Source organism: Solanum tuberosum, unplaced genomic scaffold, assembly GCF_000226075.1.
Source record: "Solanum tuberosum cultivar DM 1-3 516 R44 unplaced genomic scaffold, SolTub_3.0 scf00011, whole genome shotgun sequence".
NCBI lineage: Eukaryota > Viridiplantae > Streptophyta > Magnoliopsida > Solanales > Solanaceae > Solanum > Solanum tuberosum.
In genome coordinates, this window is record NW_006238938.1 from 2,965,528 (window position 1) to 2,986,131 (window position 20,604).

At 32.4% G+C, this 20,604-nt stretch overlaps 1 protein-coding gene and 1 long non-coding RNA gene across 2 annotated transcripts; both read right to left on the reverse strand.

The window, feature by feature from the left end:
- Nucleotides 1-307: 307 nt before the first annotated feature.
- Nucleotides 308-1,451, reverse strand: LOC107062745 (uncharacterized). The gene is made up of 3 exons (XM_015313727.1): nt 1,181-1,451; nt 893-1,093; nt 308-720 (listed from the first exon to the last, which is right to left on the reverse strand). The coding sequence occupies exons 1-3, from the start codon at nt 1,449-1,451 to the stop codon at nt 308-310; spliced, it is 885 nt and encodes a 294-aa protein (XP_015169213.1).
- Nucleotides 1,452-11,868: 10,417 nt separating this feature from the next.
- Nucleotides 11,869-13,692, reverse strand: LOC102594614 (uncharacterized). Its single transcript, XR_366676.1, has 2 exons — nt 13,183-13,692; nt 11,869-11,995 (listed from the first exon to the last, which is right to left on the reverse strand). It is a non-coding gene; the product is annotated as an uncharacterized lncRNA (long non-coding RNA).
- Nucleotides 13,693-20,604: the final 6,912 nt, after the last annotated feature.

The following is a 20,604-nucleotide window of genomic DNA, read 5'->3' on the forward strand; positions in this document are numbered from 1 at the left end:
CATTTCACGGTGAAAACGGTAGATGATGTAGGGAGACCCAAAATTTTAATTAAAAAGAATAGATTAAAATTTTCATTTTGTAAAATTTGCATAAAAATTTTATGATTTTTTGTCCAAAAAGAAATTATTATAAAAATAAAAAATGATGTAGCAAAATTTATCTAACATGAAATGTGACATCAGCACGATTGAGAGTCACGATGAGTAGAAAGGGTTCAACAGGTTGAGTTTAAATGAGTTTGTTGGTTCAGATGACAAAGGGGTAAGTAGAAGGATTCACAATACAAACGGGTACAAGTACAAAGGTCTACCAGACCATTTTGCCTTTTTCCGATGAACTAGAAAATGAATTGACTGGATTCAAGCAAGCTAATCCATGAAACAAATCACTTGTCACCTCATTGAAACGATCATTAAGTTCTTCAAGTTGCCAATCAATAATCTTATAAAATACGTCCACACGAAAATTATGTAAAATAGTATGATCAACAATTTTACGTCGTGATCTTCCAGAGTTAGCATAGGGCTCATCAAAATTGGGTATCAAGATGTCATGTTTGATATAAAACATAGATATTTTATTGATAAGTGGCCCTAATCCATCATCTCTTACTTTTTGAAGCCTTTTTTTGGCTACTTCAACAAGTGTCATGGCGTTTGCAATATCTTGTTCCTTTTTGTGTACTGTTATATTAAGATCATAAGTGATTCCCAAAATATCTTTCATCAAATGTAACATGAAAGCAACCTCATAAATTTGAAAACTTCTAAGATATCCTGATGCTTAAGCTCTTTCACCTAAAGTATTTGCATCTTCAACAAGTATATCAAGTACATCAATAATAGAGTCAAACAAAAGTATAAAGTTTTGAAATGCTTTGTAGTGAGATACGAGTATCATCGGCTCTAATAAGACCAAGTTCTTGATTCAAGCCTCTACCTATTTTTATTTCATCCATATCTAATGCCTTTTGAAGATTATCTTTTTGAGATTGTCGTAATTCATCCATTCGTTTAAAAGAATCTCCCAACACATTCAAAATATTTGAAACCAATAACACAACTTCTCCCACTTGAACGCATTTTTTTGAAACTGCGACAAGAGTTAGTTGAAGCTGATGAGCAAAACAACGAATAAAAGGAGCCGATTTATTTTATTTCTTAATCAACATTTTAATACCATTGATACCACCTTGCATATTGCTAGTTCCATCATAACATTGTCCGCGTACATAAGATAAACTTAATGAATGTTGAGCAAGCACATTAACAATTGTTTTCTTTAGAGATAAAGCACTAGTATCTTTAACATGAACAAGTCCAGTAAATGCTTGCACTACAAATCCTTTTTTATCAACATATCGTAAAACAATAGCCATTTGGTCCTTACGTGAAAAATCAAAATATTCATCAACTAATAGAGCAAAATAATCACCATTTAGATCCTCCATTATAGACTTCAATGTTTCTATCTTACATGCATTCACAAGTTCTTTTTGAATATCTCTAGAAGTCAATTTATTATTTCTTGGAGCATTTTCTAACACAAAAGGTTTGATGTTTTCACACCTATCTCTGTACCAGGAAAGAACTTTAACAAAATTACCTTTGTTCAATGGTGATTCACTTTCATCATGACCGCGGAGTGGCAACCTTGATTCAAGAGAAGTCTTATCACATCAATTGAAGCAGTTAAGCGAGTCCAATATTCAAGCTTAATTTGATCAAATTGCCTATCTAATGCAGTACGAATTGACTGTCATTGTTGCATTAAATCATCACATTTTCTCTTTGCTTGATTATGAACGCTAATCGGTCCACCAATATGTTCGTCAAGCTTACTTTTTTTGTGCCAATTGTTAAATCCTTTTGTTGAAAATACTTCACCTCCACCTTGATGAATATTATTGCCTTTAAATAAATAACAAGGTAAACAATATGCTACATCTGCACTATCACTATACTCTAACCAATCATACACTTTATACCAATCATAGTTGAAACGACACATTGCTTTAGCAATATATGATTGGGGGTATTCTGTAATATTTGGTCGACAAGGACCAAGTTAAAGATATTCCCTTCTTATTTCATCACGAAGATTTGGATCATGATTTAAAATTGAAGTTCTTTTTGCTGGATCAACTTCTAGAGTATTTAAATCAATGCTTTGTTTTTGAGAAGAATGTGACAACATCTCTAATTAATCTACCATTGTTTCTTTATTGGTTGACTTAGAGAAGTCGAACTTTTTTTTGGTACTCTATTATAATAATTCCTCATGTCCATTGAAACTTGAAACTAAAATATTAAGTTGGTTATTTTTATTGTAAAATAAGAGAACCAGAAGAAAAAATAGGGAGAGAATTATTGAGAATCTATTCTTAAGAATATTGTGATATAATTTGTTTAAATGAGTCTCCTATTTATGTAGAAAGAAAACCTTATTCCATATGGAAAAAGTATTAAAATTTAAGGAAATATTATTCCACAAGGAAAAGTTATTAAAATTAAAGGAAATAATTCAATTTTAATTGAAAGAAATCCACAAGGAAAAAGTATTAGATTTAAGGAAATCTTATTCCACAAGGAAACGATATTAAAATTTAAGGAAATAATTCAATTTTAATAGCAAAAAATAGTCAGTGGAGGAGTGATTCGAACTTGGGTCCCTAGAGCCATTCATGACACTATTAACCACCAAGCTACTAAACATTTATGTTAATATTACGCATGTTTATTTACTTAATTAAATTCAAGAAGTCAAAATAATTACAGATAAAGAAAACATCCCTGCGGGGGATCAAACTGGGCCAAAGAGTAAGATTGCGTCGGCTATTGCAAACTCCACTGCGCATTACTTTGTTATTTCAAGGGGTCCAAATTCTATATATACCAATATAAAGTCAAAACTTTACGTGTATATATAGTATAATTTTTCGACGAAGGGTGTCCAATTGGACACCCTGGAGCCTACGTGGCTCCGCCCCTGCGTAGAGGGTTGTTTTAGTTGTGGTAAAAGTGGTCACAAAAGTAGGAATTATCCTAAGAAAAAGGCTAAAGGAAGAGATGATGCTTCTAAGAGAAATCAGTTTTATTCACTTAAGCTAGATTTGAAGAAGGGTGTGCTCCCGATGTGGATCCCTGTATATTGATAGCTTCTTAATTGATGTTTGTGATTTGCAAAATTTTGATGTTATCTATATAATGGTTTTGTTCCACTCCTATTATTATCCTATGTTATTGTACAACCCGTATAGTCAATTGTTAGTTCCCGAATGAGCTTATCCAAGAGTGGAAGGGGGGAAACTCTATGCCAAAAGTTTGGATTATGTTTTATCTTAAAGTTGACTTTGAGGGTTGTATGTACCACCTAGTGAAGCTGAGGGAAAGGGGTTCAAGTGTTGACAAACTTCAAAGAGTTAGTTACCTTTCTAAGATTTGACCTTAGGTCTGAATAGCACCAAATGAGGGTGAAAAATGGTGGTGTCCTGAAGACAACTTTTAGAACCCGGTATGGTTATTATGATTGTGGAAATGTTGTTTGGGTAGTAGACTCTACCAAGGGTAGTGTAATGGTTTAAGATGGTTCCAGATCATCTTTTGTGTTAGATGTAACAATTAAGCAATGTCTTGATCCAACCTTAGTAGAATTGAAAGAGACAATGCTTAGAAATTCCATTGAGGCTCCCTCTCAAGGGAGAGATGGTGTGCCTAGATAGAAAAGTCATTGTGTGTTCATAATATTAATGAATCGGTCTTACTTGAAATATCCCACCCATGAACGGCGTAGTGAGTTTAGTAGAAATGGAAAGATTAGCCCCTGTTTTGTAGGCCCATGTGAGATCTTGATTCATGTTGTTAGGGTGCTTATCGGTTAGCTTTGCCAAGTGAGTTGGCATTGGTGTATTCGGCTTTCCCTGTCTCTAAGTTAAGAAGAGGGTGTTAGAGGTCCAGCATCCCTAGTTCCCTTAGAAGGTTTGGGAGTGGATGAAAGTTGTTCCTATGAGGGAGTTCATGTTATAATGTTAGATCGGCAAGTCAAGAAAAGGAGAACCAACGAAGAGATCCTTATGGTTAGCCCCTTGTTTGAAGTCATGTGTGTTTAGATGTTTCCATGATTTCCTTATGTGATGCATTTTCATGAAAGCTTGTGTCTTGAATAAAACTGAGTTTACATGACTGATTTCCTCATGTTGTAGTGCATTGAGTATGAGTTTCCTATAGACTTCATGAGATGAATTGATGAACATGCCTTAGCTCGGATTTGAGAGATTCTTCCTTGAATGAATTCTTTTTGAGAGAGAATTACATATAAGCTCCATGAGTTTGTGTTGAGCATGTTTTATCTCGGAGATGGTAGTTCTTCCTTAGACATGATTAGCTATTAGATTTCATGCATAATGGGTGGTTAGATGAAGTTCTTACTTCCTTGTGTTGCATTGAGTATGTTTAGGTTGGAGTTAATGTTTTCCTCCTTGGTTGTGTGCATTTAGATGTGCTGCATGCATGACAGGCTGCTAGTGTAGAGTCGTTATCTTTAAGAGGTGCCTAACATGTCATTTGAGGACAAATGTCCCCAAAGGGAAGATATTGTAACACCCCGTGGTTTAGTAGGCCAACTAGGGCTATGTAAGAGAGTGACAAGAAAAGACAAGGGTCAAGAGCCAAAAGAATAGGGCAAGGGCCAAGGCAAGTGTAATGACTCGGAAAACTAGTAGGTGAAACTAGAGCCTTACGAGTGTATTGTTGAGTTTGTTATGGGGTTTTATGTTGTAAAATGAGTTCCCAAGCTTAGGTTGAGGGGTTTAGGGGTTAAAAGTCAAGGTACGACTCCCCAAAGACCAACCAAGGGTCCTTGAGGAGGACCCTAAAGTCTAAACTCTAAAGCAGCCCAACAACCAAAAAGCTGTCAAAAACCTTAGAACCTACGTATGGGACATACGCCCCGTAGGTCCATTCACACCTCGTGGGGGAGGTCCGTAGGTCAAGGCCCTAGATGAGGGGTTTCTTACCCAAACAATGTACCTGCAGGACGGGGTGTCAGCCCACCTACGGTCCATGGGTTTGTGGGCGTAGGTCACCCCTGAGTTCTGCATAGGTTCGGCCAAGTTAGGGGCAATGTGGTAAATTCCTAGGGTGGTTAGATTAGTTAGGGGTTGGTTTATTTTGATTAATTAGAGTTATTTAAGACTGTACGCTATTAAACACTCTTTTACAACTCATTATTCCCAAAACTCAAAAATAGAAACTACCTCCTCTCCAAATAATTCTCTCTCTACAAACCACCATTGGAGAAGAAGAAGTCAAGGTTTGGAGTTCAAGAGTTCATATTTCTCACTCAATTTGGTGGAGTTTCTTCACTCAAACTATTTTTCATCTTTGGGTAGATTCCACCCAAAGAGTCCCTTCAAAACATGATTTCAAAGCTTCAAAATTCCCCCAAAATTTAGGGTTTTAATCTAAGTCATGGGTTCAATTGCAAAACGTTTTCGAAGGTTGATTTATGATGAATTATGATTGAATTGAGGAATTAATGTTGATTTATGATGAAATTCCCCCATGAACCCATGATTCCCCAAAATACTAAATTATGAATTGTGATTTGGGATTAATTGATTATGGAAGCATGTGAAGAGATTAAGTCTATATTGATTTAGTTTATTGAATTATGTCATTATTCATGCCTAAATTATAGTTGTCACGACCCAGGGGGTACCCCCTAGACATAACACGGCGTACTTGACCCCAGAAGGGGTCACATACAAGCCCTTAGCATAATCATACACATAAAGCCATAAGAATAATGCGGAAAATTTAAAACTTTTTACAATCGAAGTCAAACTTCTTTTTCATAGAAGAAAATCAAAAGAGTCTAGACCTTGTCTCATTCACCATCTAAAACATAGGAGTACAAAGTTTGGGACTTTACCCTTTACATCAATAAAATCTCAATAGAAGAAGTACAATAGAAACTAAGAAATGGATAATCCGTCCTCGAACTTGAGGACTCACCACAAGTCTTGGAGATAAGCAATCCAAGCCTTCTTCAAGAAAGGAAAGTATATGTCACCTAGCCGGAACCTACAGTTATAAAAATGTAGAAGAAATGGGTTAGCACATAAAGTACTAAGTATGGAAGCATGCATAAAATACTTGAAATATGATAAAAAAGACATTTTAGTTAAATATATGCATTTATCAAGTTTTGGAAACCAACATGCACTTTCAATGGAGAACACAAGTCATAATCACATTAAACTTTCATAACATAATAAAACCACCACCTTAGCAACTCTAAGGAATACTTGTGCAATGTATGGTTGGCATCCCATAATACCAACCATACTAAGTACTCCTTTGAAGCTACCTTAGTCATACATATCATCCTTAGACCTCATCCTAATCAATAATCATAAATAAGGAAATAGTCATGTACATTACTTGAATATAAGGAAGTCATTCATATCAACTATCCATTTAACATACATGCATACATTCATATCTCATCTTAACATAAAGAAACCATCCCATAACATCCTACTAATTCTACTTGTGCAATGTAAAAGTGAAATCCCATACCTCCACTCCTACTAAGTACACTCATCAATAAGTCATAAGTATAGTTTGTATCATATTCGTTATCTTGTCATATAGGGAAGAATAGCCATAACCGTCATAAACCATGTGAGCGACATGGAATCCGGTGTCATGTAACCCCACACCGAAAGAATGTGTCCTACTTGCCTAAGGTAGAACTAAATGTATTAGCTTTTAGGAGGATCCACTAGCTAAAGACCTATGTTGGCACATAGTTATGGGATAGTGAGATTGCTTCTAGAACCCCGACCTATTGTATTGGCGGAGGAGCTTCCATCTCATGAGAATAATCTAGATGACCCGGCCTATTGTATTGACGGGAGGGCCTCTACCTCATTGACCACATCCACTCGGTGCTAAGCATTATTTCCCAAATTATACATAGTCTTGAATCGCGCTTACATGTGTGATAGAATATGTTGCCCTTCATTCAATACAACTCATAAAATAGCTCATAGATTCAATAAAGTGAGAATGTACTTTCAAACTTCGAATCAACATTAACATGTGAGTAGAACTTTCACATCATATTCATACTGTTTTCATGAGAAATGGCCTTTCAATCAACACAACAACATTGTCCTTATCCTAGACAATTCATACATAATAATGTGTAGGGTAAGGGGAGAATGAAATTTCAACAATACGACACTTTACATAATAGTCATAGGATCTTCACTTTCTAAGTGAATCATGAGTCCATACCAACATTCATCAACATGTACAAACCCTAGCAATTTACCCCCTCAAGGGTCATGAATCTTGTATCACAATTAAACCTAGAAATACTACACTAGGCATGAATAGAACAAGTTTCAATAACTAGAATATCATAGATACAATTCATAGTATTCATCTTGCATCAATACACCTATCACAATTCATGAAATTGGGGTCATGGTGTAATTCATGGGTTCATGGGGAATTTTACTACAAAAATCACCATTAAACATCATATCATCCATAATATAAGACAAATAACTCAATGAAATCATTTTTAGGAAGAACCCATGGCTAGAATGAAAACCACTACAACAAATTTGATTATTAGCGACAAATAATTTTGTCACTAGAAACTCACATTTCTTCACAAAAAGAATTTTGTGAAGAAAAATAAATCGTCAGTCATTCGTCCCTAAAGCATGGGTCACTAAATGTATACAGAGACAATTTAGTGTTTCGTCACAAAATAGAAATGTATTAACTACGAAAATAATTTGTGTCCCAAAATCCTTCGTATTTATGACAAATTTATTCGTCATAAAAATTATTAAAATTTGTAGGTAAAGATATAGTTTTGTCACTAAATAGGTTATTAGAGCCGACAAAAATGATGTGTCACTAACTATTTAGTTTAATTAGTGACGATGCAATTTGTCACTAATATTTATGTATTTCGTAGTCAAGCAAATAATATTTCATCACTAAAAACTACTTTTTACATATAATTTTTTTGTTGTCCCTAAAGGTAAAAATTAGTGACAACTTTATATTTAAATAATTTTGTAGTTGAAACAATCATGTCATCACTAAAAATAATTCTTTTGCCGACAAAATAAAATTGTCACTAAAAAATATCATAAATAAGTAGGCAATTTTTGGGACAAAAAATTTTTTTGTCACAAAATGTCATACTTTAATGACGAAAATGTAATCTTCTTAAAAAAATAATGTATTCGTCACTAATAATTGAGCTTTCGAAAATAAAATTTTTTGTCACTAATGACATTTAAACTTGTAGCAATACTATTTACAATTTGTATTGAGCTAGGTCTCCCTAAATTTAAAAATTTATTTGAAAAATTAAAATTATTAAATAATACAAATATATTAAACTTAATAGCATGGAGTGTTTTTTTTTTAAATAATGAGCATCATACACTATACAAAATAAAATTAACAACATACTAAAAGAATCAAGATAATAATAATAAAAAATTATACTGTCGTATATTAATTAAGAACATCTAAAATGACATTCATGAGATAATATCTCAACATTCCCCTTAAGGAAAAATATAGGACAAATTACTTAAGTACACAACATTACTTTACCTATTCTCAATATTTCCCTATTCTTTTATTAAAATACAAAAATCCCTTATTTTCCCCCAATTCAACTTAACCAAATATTTTATTTTTTGGAAGCCAAATTGATGTTACCCATTCCCTAATTTTCGCCATCAATCTCTCCTCAGATTTTCCCACAACACACGATTCCATCTCCAAATTTTCTCCCCCATTATTCTCAACAGATTCATTATTCAAATTTTGAATTTCAAACTAATTTTCTCTCCATTCAATCACTTTCAGAGTTAGAAATAGGTAGTCTCTTCATCTTCTAACTTTTTTTCATTTTTAATATTTCTTATACTTTATGGATCATCCGTCTTTTAGTATCGGGATTATCCAAATAGTCACAACCAACACTAATCGAATCTTTGATTATGAAGATACTATAACAATGGCTAAGCAAAGTTCTAAGAAGTCAAAAGCTAAAAAGGAGGCACATGCAAAAACACCCAAGAAAAGTGGTAGAAGGGTTGCCCCGGCCATATCCAGATCTGCAATACCAAAGATATGTATTTTTTTTCCTGTAATTTTATGTATTCACATGTTACTATTGGATCCACAACATTCGTTTGAGGTGGAATTTGTTCAAGATATTATGCAACAAGAAAGCGACGGTCTGTAACTATTGAATCATTTTTTCTTCACTTACACATTTGATCTTTTTTTATAATGTATCTTCTTCTTTTTTATATTGACTGCGGAATGTTTTTTGTTGTTTTTGTTGAGTTTCTGAGCAGTGAAATCAACACCCATTTAATGATTTTAAAAGTGACTATCTTCACACAAGATATGCAACATTGTTATGAAAGTATGGTCTCAACAAGGCCAAGACGGAATATGTTAGTGAGAATGATGATCTACAAGGCCGAAGAGTGACTACACTCCACCAATAGAAAATTATCTTCTTAATGTAGAATAGATTTTTATATATCGATTCACCGACAATTGTTGATGATCTATTGTTTTAAGATACATTACGTGTTTTTATAAAATTATCAAGTATATGATACAAAAAAAAATTCACAACTAACAAAATTTTATTCTTCACACAACATGATACAAATTATATCTTATAAGATTGGTACAAATCACAACAGATGATACTAAATCATTATCATTTACATAATATTATGTATGTCATACTTAGGGGCTATAAACATCTCAAATTGATACGCTTTTATTATTTCATGCCAAATTACAAAGATATTAAGTTTTAAATACACGAAATTAATACCAAAATTACTCTAACTTTTTTTAAGTTGATATTAAATTTCCAGAAAATTAATATGTACATGAAACACAATTGCGTCCACAAATATCAAAATTGAATGTATATGATATATAATATTGGTAAAAAATACAACATCTGATACTTTAATATTAGTAGATACAAAATTTAGAAGAAGATATTATGTATATGATATATCATTGCTTCAAATGATACCTTTTTTACATGTTGTCTCTTTTAACTTTGGCACGCATCGTTACAAATATATTAAGTATCAAATACACAAAATTGATACTAAAATAACTCTAACTTTTTTTAAGTTGATATTAAATTTCCAGAAAATTAATATGTACATGAAACACAATTACATCCACAAATATTAAAATTGTATGTATATGATATATAATATTAGGTAAAAAATACAACATCTGATACTTTAATATTAGCAGATACAAAATTTAGAAGAAGATATTATGTATATGATATATCATTGCTTCAAATGATACCTTTTTTACATGTTGTCTCTTTTAACTTTGGCACACATCGTTACAAAGATATTAAGTATCAGATACACAAAATTAGTTCTAAAATTACTCTAACTTTTTTTAAGTTGATATCAAATTTTCAGAAAATTATTATGTACATGAAACACAATTACATCCACAAATATTAAAATTGTATGTATATGATATATAATATTGGTAAAAAAAATACAACTTTCGATACTCTATTATTAGTAGATACAATTTTTAGAAGAAGATATTATATATATGATATATAATTGATTCAATTGATACCTTTTTTATATGTTGTCTCTTTTAACTTTGGCACACATCACAACTATTGATACTATTATTCTATCCCATACAAAATTTACAAACAATTAAGTATCAGAAACACATCAATGTATACCAAACTAACTTTATCAGAAATTAACAATAAAAAAATGTAGCCAAAATACAAAATATAACAATTTTTCATTTATTGCTTCACAAAATAGTAACCTAAAAGTACTTAATTAAGTATAAAATTTGAGAATTATTAGGCATGAAGCATAAAAGTACTTCTAAAAAGCAAGCATCAAGAATCTTTCCACCCCTCAACACACACGATTGCACCTGTTGTTGCATCGAAGTTTTTGTATCTCTTCATCACTTTTTTCTGACGTATCAATGCATAGAGGATACATACTGAATCTCACCTCATGTTTCTTAATTTCTATGTACAATTTCACCCCATATCATTCCGAATACACAATGGAGATGAATTACCTTCAACAACGTATCTTATCGCGATATTTTTTTTCAATTCATCGATATCCAATTCAGCTGCAATTGCTGAAATAAGATTAACGAACGAAATATTTTCAGATACCACTATCCCATCACTTCTGTATCGCTTGTATCTAACATCACTTTTGCATAATCCATAATATCTTAACAAGATCGAAATATTCATTACGAAACTTCACAAAATTGCGTTCCAAAATTTTTTGAATCAAACTTCTACTGGATTTTCGAAGAACATGGAGAAGGTTTCACAATTTGAAATTTAAAATTCACAAAATTGCATTCCAAATTTTTTTAAAATCAAACTTCTACTGAATTTTCACAGAACATGGAGAAAGTTTCACAATTTGAAATTTAGAATTTCTAATTTAGTTAGAAGTTTATGAAAGCCTGATTGGTTGAAGGAAGAAACGTACGTGTTAATAGTGGGAGTCAATTGTAATTTATGTTTTTAATCCCTTATTGAACGCATTAAACTGATAAAAAAATTTATTAATTTAAGTATTCGCCTGTTATTGATTAAAGTATCCGCCTGCAATATTATGTATCCGAAAGACACTAAGAATAGGGATTTTTGGTAATTTATGAAAGAGTAGGGATAGGGAGTAATTTCTTTCTTATACTATGTGATTTGCATAATTTTTACAAAAATATATTAAGTAAAAAGTATCCAACTTAAAAGTCTAACTAAGATATACTAAATATTAACAAAACCGAGGCAGTAAAATAGAGGTTGCTTCTCAAAATACCATTGCAAAAGAACTTCACTAGCCACTAGTCTTGATTTCCCCCTTCCACAACTTGTCTAAAAGAAAAAAAAATTGATTTCATACTTTATGATATCATGATATACAACAACATATCCAGGAGTAATCCCCCAAATGGAATATAGGGGATATAATGTAAATCAGAATTTAGACATCTAAAGTTGTTTGTCATGTATGCATTCAAAATTTGGGACAACAGGAACACTAAAAGATGACACAGAGAAAGATAGGCATAGATGGACATAACTGATATTGTTTAAGACATCCTTAGGATTTTAAACAAAAAATTATTGTAATTCATTCAAGAAACATAAAAATATGGCAGGGTAGAAAAGGGACAACCTCACTAGAGTTTTACAAACTTTACAAATATTAGCATTAATGATGGAAGTACTTTCTTTTTGTGAAGAACATATATGATAGCATTTGACTCTTGAAACCTTCAAGCAACAACAACATACCCAGTGTCAACACTAGATGGAAAAAAATTGATCTTGCAAGAAAATCAATTTAGTCATCAATAGGATCAACTAGTGTTGGGTACTTATATTTAACAAACACATTATTCCAAAATTAAAGCTTTATATCAACACTAGATAAACACAAATTGATCTTGCAAGAAAATCAATTTTGTCATCAATAGGATCAACTAGTGTTGGTACTCATGCTTAATGATGGAAGTACTTTCTTTTTGTGAAGAACATATATGATAGCATTTGACTCTTGAAACCTTCAAGCAACAACAACATACCCAGTGTCAACACTAGATGGAAAAAAATTGATCTTGCAAGAAAATCAATTTAGTCATCAATAGGATCAACTAGTGTTGGGTACTTATATTTAACAAACACATTATTCCAAAATTAAAGCTTTATATCAACACTAGATAAACACAAATTGATCTTGCAAGAAAATCAATTTTGTCTTCAATAGGATCAACTAGTGTTGGTACTTATGCTATTACAACGAACTTGAATACAAAGCATATTACAAGATAGAAGAAATATACAATTCGAATTCGGGTGAAGTATAAAAATAAAAGGGGCGACTTCAGAAAATTAGCAAGCCTTAACAACTATTACTATCAGAAATCACAAAGGAACCGATTAATTCTTGAGATGAAATTGCTTAAGCATTAATGAGTTTTCACAATAACACAAACATGCACAATCATATATTTCATAAACAAATTGAGGAAACATATAATCGAATTAGGAGGACAAACCCGGACGGATCTGAAAAGATCCATCTTTGAACATATCAACCCTTTAAATCTCGAGTTGATCCAACCTTTACTTCGCCGGAGTTCGTTGACCGAAGCTTCGCTTAGTCTGATTTGTTGTTGTTTTCACCAGTGTACAAGCCTCACGCGACTGCTGCATTTGCTAGAGCTGCTGCCGTTGATGCTGGAGTTGTCGTCTGCTGCTGCTACTCCTCGTTGTTGGGGCCTCACTGGTCGTTGCTGCTCTCTTCGCCAGTCGATGCTCGCTGATCGGAGGTCACCTGTCGGAGTTGCTGCCTGCGCTAGCTTGCCTAGCTGTTGGTTGGAGCCGGCTCACTAGAGCTGCTAGCTATTATTTCTCGTTTGAAAAGAGAGGAGAGAGAGAAGGCGAAGGGTAAGGGAGGAGGAACGAAGCCCGCCGCTGGCACCAGGCGACTGCTTCACCGGCTACGCTGGCCGAAGAGGAGAGGAATAGATAGAGGCGACATTCTTTTTGTGAGGGAGAGAATGAGAAAAAAGTTGGGATCTTTTAGACTAAAGTAGGAAAGAGAATGGTCACTAAATATGAGCCATTGGACCGGTTTAGATGAGCTGCTAGGATTTGATCTACGATTTAACTTAAGGGATAGATAGACGAGATTAAAAGAAGGGTTTGAAATCTGAAATTGAAGTGAATTGGCTACAATTGCAAAGGACAAAAGGGCTAGAAATGCAATTAAATTAGAATAAGAGGCTAAAATCGAAATGAATTGGATAGCAAGAATGGCTACAGATTAAACAAATTGGAATGGATTATGCTAAGATTTAAATGATTTAAAGGAAGATTAAGAAAATGTTATTCAATTAATTAAATACTACACATATTAAAAGTTTACATACATAAATTTTAAAACATTTGAGTAAAATAATTATTTCGAGTTTGACTATCGATAAGTATAATAATTTAATAATAATAAACTAATTTAGTAATAAATACAATATTTTTTATAAATAATGCATACTAAAATATATAATTTTTTTAGGCAAAATCGATTAAAATTTTAAATCTGAAATATGTTTTAAGAATACGTATTTAATCGAATAGCATTCCCAAAAGGGTTAAATGTCGGTCAAAATTGGATGTCAACAGGTGTCAACAACTTAAATGTTATGAATTTTGAAAATGTTCGGCAAAAAAAAAATAAAAAATAATAATAATAATAATAGTAATAATAATAATAATAATAATTTTGTAAATTACGAATGTTAAAGTATATAATTAAAGTATAATCAAATAGCAATTCGGAAAGGGTTATAGGTTGGTCAAAATTAGGTGGCAACAATCACAATAATTAAAAATTAAAAGACATATAAAAGATTAAATTGATTATAATATTTCTAACAGAGTAACATAAATTGGACAAGGGGAATAACATATACTTTTTATTTAATTTTTAAAATTAATTTAGATTATAAATTATTGTGATTTATAATAGTTTTTACGTAGTTTTGAAATATATAAATTATTAGAAATTCATTTTAATACTTTCATAGTCAAATGAAAAAAATGACCTTCAATTTAATTGAAATTCCACAAAGCACACATGTCGACCATGACATGTGTGCTCATAGAGTCTTAAATACTACTAGTGGCAAAACACCATGCTTTGCATAGACCCAATATTTGTTCATGAAATTATTCTTTAATTTTAAGTAGTCTAATTATATAATTCTAGATTTTCAAATAGCTACAAATATTATCAATATTGTATATTTTAAATAGCGTTAATTAAAAAAAATTGGTGTGAGCCCAAGAACTCTGAAATAACTCCTAATTTAGTGAGAGTTATTATAAAATACTCCCCCGGTTCCTTTTTACTTGTCAATTTTTTACATGACACGGCTATTAAGAAAAACAATGTTTGATATAGTAAATTTACCATTTTACCACTTTTCATTGATAGAATCTTAAACATATTTACTCAATAAATTTTTCAAAGACATTAACTCAATGTTATATAAATTGAGGGTATAATAAGGATCATTTTTTTTATATTTAACTATGAAATTATTATACTTCATTTGTCACATGTAATCATAAACAAGCGTAGCCAAATATTATTATATTTAGCTATGAAATTTTTTGGTCACAAATAGTTAAATTATTTAGCTACAAATTTTAAGTCGCTGTTATTTAAACATTGATATTTAATGATAAAACTATGTTGTCACTACAACACTCATTGATTAGATACAATACAATTATCATCACTCATTCAACAATTATTATTTTTCTTTCTTTGAATAATTTGGTACTCTTATTGATATGAATGAGTGGGATAAATCGTGGTTGGGTGATGAATGTCCTTTATGTCATATATGTGGTCGTCAATATATTCATTGGAATGGTTGTCCTAAATCTTCCCTTCCCCCGAACACCTATTATGATTCTTCTATTATTTGTGATGTTGGTAGGGGCGATGAAGTGGAGAATGCAAAAATAGAGACGTGTAATGGGAATTCACTTATGGAATGTACGGACATGCTGGACAAATTAATTCAAAAATCACCGAACAATTATTCGAATTCACGGAAGAGTACAAAAAAATCATGAAACTGTTAGACATTACTATCCTAGCTAAATTAGAAGAGATTGCTGCCCAGCAGAGATAGTGAGCCAATCTTGGCTACAAGAACAAACTCAACTTCTAAAGTTTCAAAAGTCTATCCATGATGGTCTGACATACATGACAACCCAACTGATCGAAGGAAGAGTTGAGCTCACACAAGAAATAGATCAATTTCGCTCAGATATTCATGACTTAGAGGCTCACTTGAACAAAAAGATTGAGGCCTCTGAAGCCCAATTACCATGTGTTGTGGATGATGACCAACTAGTGGAGCAAAATGAGGAATTCCAACCATTCAACTACACATTATTCCTTAATATTGATGTTAATAAAGAGACTAAAAGTGTGAATGTTGTAAATAATGATGCTTTGGAGTTGAGGCAACTTGAATCTTATTCAAAACACTTTTCTGTAATATCTGAACTAATGGATGAGTGTATAGATGAGGAACAAGTCCCCTACATTCTAAAGTTTTTTATTACACGTAGACAAAACGACATTCCTCACCTAAGGGCGAAGAAATACAAGATGCGACATAAATTACTTGGTTCTTTTATCTTTATACCACCTCTCCTTGAGAGAAGCAGAAAAATAGATGCAAAGTTAGGGGTAAAATTCATAAGTTCAAAGTGGAAAGAAAAGTGGTGAATTTATCTGTGTCGTGCCGCAACGTTAAATTAAGCACTTATTGAGAGGCAACCCAATTAATAGTGTAACTTCTTATTTTTTATTTTATTTTTTTAGTGTCATTTTTTGTGCGATTTTTTACAGGTTTTGGAGAAGTCTGAGTATCCGAAATTTGGAGCTAAGGAGCACGTTTGAGCTTAAGTGTGTGGTGCGTACGACCCTTGATGAAAATAAAAAGCACATGCTACTAGCTAGGCATAAAGTCCTCAGGGAGTTTTTATAACCCTAGTTTTAAATTTTATTTGATGCTTTGGGGACATAACATCTTTTTAAGTGTGGGTGGAAGAATAAATTCCTAGTTTTTATTATTTTATTGAGTCTTTTATTTGTTTAGGATGAGTTCTTTGACTTTTATTTTCGGTTCTTTTCCTAAGGATAGTCCCTTTGAACCGAATGTCTTTTATTTCCTTAGGAATAAGTTTTTTTTTTAGAGAAAATAAAAGACCCTTTTGAGTGGTGTGATACTTGCTATTTAGGTCTAATTTTTGAGTATTACTTTCTTGTGAATGCTCATTAAAATTATGCAATGTTTTTGACATCTAAGCTCATGGTTGTGACATTTTATATACCTTATTTTATTTTATAGTTTGTTATGATCCCATCTCTCTAAGAAGTGGAATTGATCCATCTTAATTGATACTTGTTCTATGTGTGGTGAGAATTTGGTTATTCCATATTTTGCATCGTAGTCTAGAACTTGCCCTGCATGTTATTAAATTGAAATAAAAAGTGTTGCTTTGTTTAGGAGATGATAATAGGCTTTCTTTGATTTGACTGGTAATTTTAGCCTTTTCAGATATTATATTACTAGTTAGCCTTTTTGAGCCCGTAGCCTTTTGTTGGTAGCCATATTTTACCCTTGACTATTTTGTTGAATCCCTAGTTTTTGCACCTTGCTTCTTTGAGCATTATAGCATCTACTTATTCTAATTATCAATTTTGAGAAAAGGGATAATTGAGTGAAAGGTAATCAATGATAGCTACAAAATGCTTAAAAAGTCCTCTTTGAAAGAATGTGATAAAAAAATTGCTCTGTTATGCTGTGTGGAAAATAAAAGTATGCTGAAACATTGCCCCTGGTCCTACCATGGATATTCTGCATCTCAATTGAGGGTGGCTAGTGAAAAGGCATATATATATTTTTAAAAAAGAGAAAAAAATGATTGAAACATTCTTGAGATGAGGAGAATTACTTGTGAAATAATTGTTGAAGAGAGGGATGAAAATAAAGAGAAGAAAATAATGGGTGATGAAGTCTTAAAGTGCAAAAGTGCTTAAGGAAGTGTAAGTCACTATTATATAGTTTTCCTACCCGCCCCCTAGCCTACATTACAACCCGTTAAAGTCCTATTTGATTATATTCAAGCATGCTTAATTAGTGGAGATTTACATAATGGGAAAGCCTGTGGTTCTTCGTACACATGTGAATTTTATTTCTGAGTGTGAGAGTTGTTCTGTGATGCTAAGTCCTTAATTTATATTCAATCTTTTGAATTGAGTGTGTGGACTATTTCTTTTTGTGAGGGCACTTGTTTCATGATAGATAGGTGATTTTATTAGCTTTCTTTGATGAAAGTAGGTGAGCAAGCTTAAATTTGATGAGTTCAAAGTCTTTCTTTGAGGTTAGGAGGTTAGAGGTTTGTTATTTAATTGGATGTCTTGCATAATGATTGAGAATTGTACCTGATGTTTTGAAATTAGTATATGGCCTAATTGTTTGTATTAAACAAAGTGATGACATTCCTAGTATGAGTATTTGAGATGAGCTTTAATGTGTGCTCGAGGACGAGCAAAAGTTTAAGTGCGGGGTGTTGATGTGAGGCCAAAAATACATATTTTTAATCATTATTTGCCTCACATTTATTATTTATATCTATCCTTTTTTAGCGTGAATTTTATGAATTGTGCTAAATATTGTATTTTATTTGTAGGAGTAAATTGGTGTAAAGTTGAAGAAGTTTGAAGCTAAAACAAATTAAATATGAAAGGTTGAAGAAGAAAATCAAACACGCACCTTAATGGATTAAACTTTATAAAATAATATATATGTTGGTCGAAGTAAAACATTGAAATTGGAATTGGAAGGAAGTCTGCCACGTGGCACTCTCTAAAGGCATTGCCCAATTGATGCAAGGCGGTGCAGAATCAAATTGTTGAAGCAGTTACACAGAATACGCGAACAGGGAGGAATCCAATTCCATACGGTTTTGTTTCCTAATTTGTTTTGGACTCAGTTATTTTTTTAGGGTTTATTATATCTATAAATAGTCCATAGAAATAATTATTAGAGCACATCAAATAAAGGGGAGATCAATCGGGAATCAAGTAGAAAGTCGTCAAAACTTTTTAGGGTTTTTTTCTTCTTTTTTCTTTTCTTAGAGATTAGTGGCTAAACTCCCTTGTTCTGGGGCTGTAGCTACGAATTGAATGTTGATTACTTAAGGTTTTTGAATTAATTATCGGTTGTCATTATAAGTTACTTCTGTATTCTTGTTTTAGTATTTTATGCTTGATCACCATAAGATAAATATATTGTCTAATCTTAAAATCAAGAAAGGAGAGGTTAGATAGACCAGAGAAAATAGAGAGCTCGGTCCACCCTTTAGATTGAGTTTATTAGTGTTAAGGAGTGACGCCCGGACGAACTCTTTACTTGGTTACGAAATAGGATGAAATATAAATGCTCACCAGTTAGTCTATTTATCCATGCTCAACGATGTATTTATATAGCTAACGGGAGTAGGCGACGAGAGGTGTATAGCCCGACTCATATAATTAACCCTATAAATCAGTAATCTGACAGATAAAATTAGTTCTAAGCCAATAATATGATATATGAGATTCTTTGCATGCTGCAGCCCTAGAATTTTCCAACGATTGTAAGTAATTTTATTATTTTGTTCTTGCATTCTTTTCTTTTGGCACTCTTAAATAAATAATTAGACCAATATAATTTAGTAAAAATAGTTAATTGACAAGTCCTTTGGGCTCGATAATCTAGTTCTTTTAAGAGCCATTACATTATTTGCACAACCGCGTACACTTGAGTGTGCAATTGGGAGCAACAACTTACATATTATATTTTAGGTGGATCCACTAGCTAAACACCTATGTGGGCATATAGTTATGGGATAAGGAGATTGCTACTAGAAACACAAACTTTCTAACGTAAAAGGTTTCCATCTCATGAGATAACTTACATTGGAAGCTGGACTATCTAACGTAAAACCTTCAAACTCATTTTCGTATCCACTCGGTGCTAAGTATAATTCCCTTTAAAAGTCATATTAAGTCTTTACTTAAGTACATTATCATGAAAGAATGCACTAGGCACTCGAGTCAACATGGTATCATAATAGCTCATGGATTCATTAGGTGAGAATGTCCTTTCAACCTTAGAATCATCATTATGTGAGTAAACCTTTCACATCATATTCATAGTGTTTCATGAGAATACCCTTTCAATCAACACAATCATAGTATCATAATCATAGACCTTTCATGCATAGTCATGTGTAAGGGTATAGGGGAAAGTATCTTACAACAATAGCACAATTACACAATAGTCATAGGATCATCGCTATCTAAGTGAATCATCAGTTCATATACAATCTTCATCCAACATGTATAAACCCTAACTAGTTTACCTTCAAGGCTATGAATCAAGATCAACCCTAACTTCTAGAATTACCACATTATATAGAGGGATATCATGATTCAATAACTTAATCAATGTAAACATAATCAATTGTCAAGCTCCCATCATCAATCAAGCCATACCATAGTTTACAATTTAGGAAGAAGGGGGAATCATGGGTCCAAGGGAGATTTTCATCAAAATCCAACATTACTCCATTATTTCAATCATCAATCATTATAATCAATCATAATGAACCATAATTAAACAATTTAAAATGTTTTGGAGAAAGACCCAAGACATAGATTGAAACCCTAGGTTTTTGGAGAAATTGGAAGTCTTAAAAACATAGTTTGAAGGGGCTCTTTGGGTGATAGATACCCAAAGATGAAAAGCATCCATACCTTAGGTTGATTTACACAAGAAATTGGAGAATAAAGGAGTTTTCTTGAACCCCTAGCTTAACCTTGTTCTTGCTCTTCAATGGAGTCT

What these genes read in the sequence shown, in the direction of transcription:
- LOC107062745 (XM_015313727.1), bottom strand. Translation starts at nt 1,451, where the DNA reads ATGGAGGATCTAAATGGTGATTATTTTGCTCTATTAGTTGATGAATAT. An exon ending in TATGCAAGGTGGTATCAATG is followed by an intron (nt 1,094 to 1,180) that starts GTATTAAAATGT and finishes CTCTTGTCGCAG; the next exon opens with TTTCAAAAAAATGCGTTCAA. An exon ending in TATTAGAGCCGATGATACTC is followed by an intron (nt 721 to 892) that starts GTATCTCACTAC and finishes ATTTGATGAAAG; the next exon opens with ATATTTTGGGAATCACTTAT.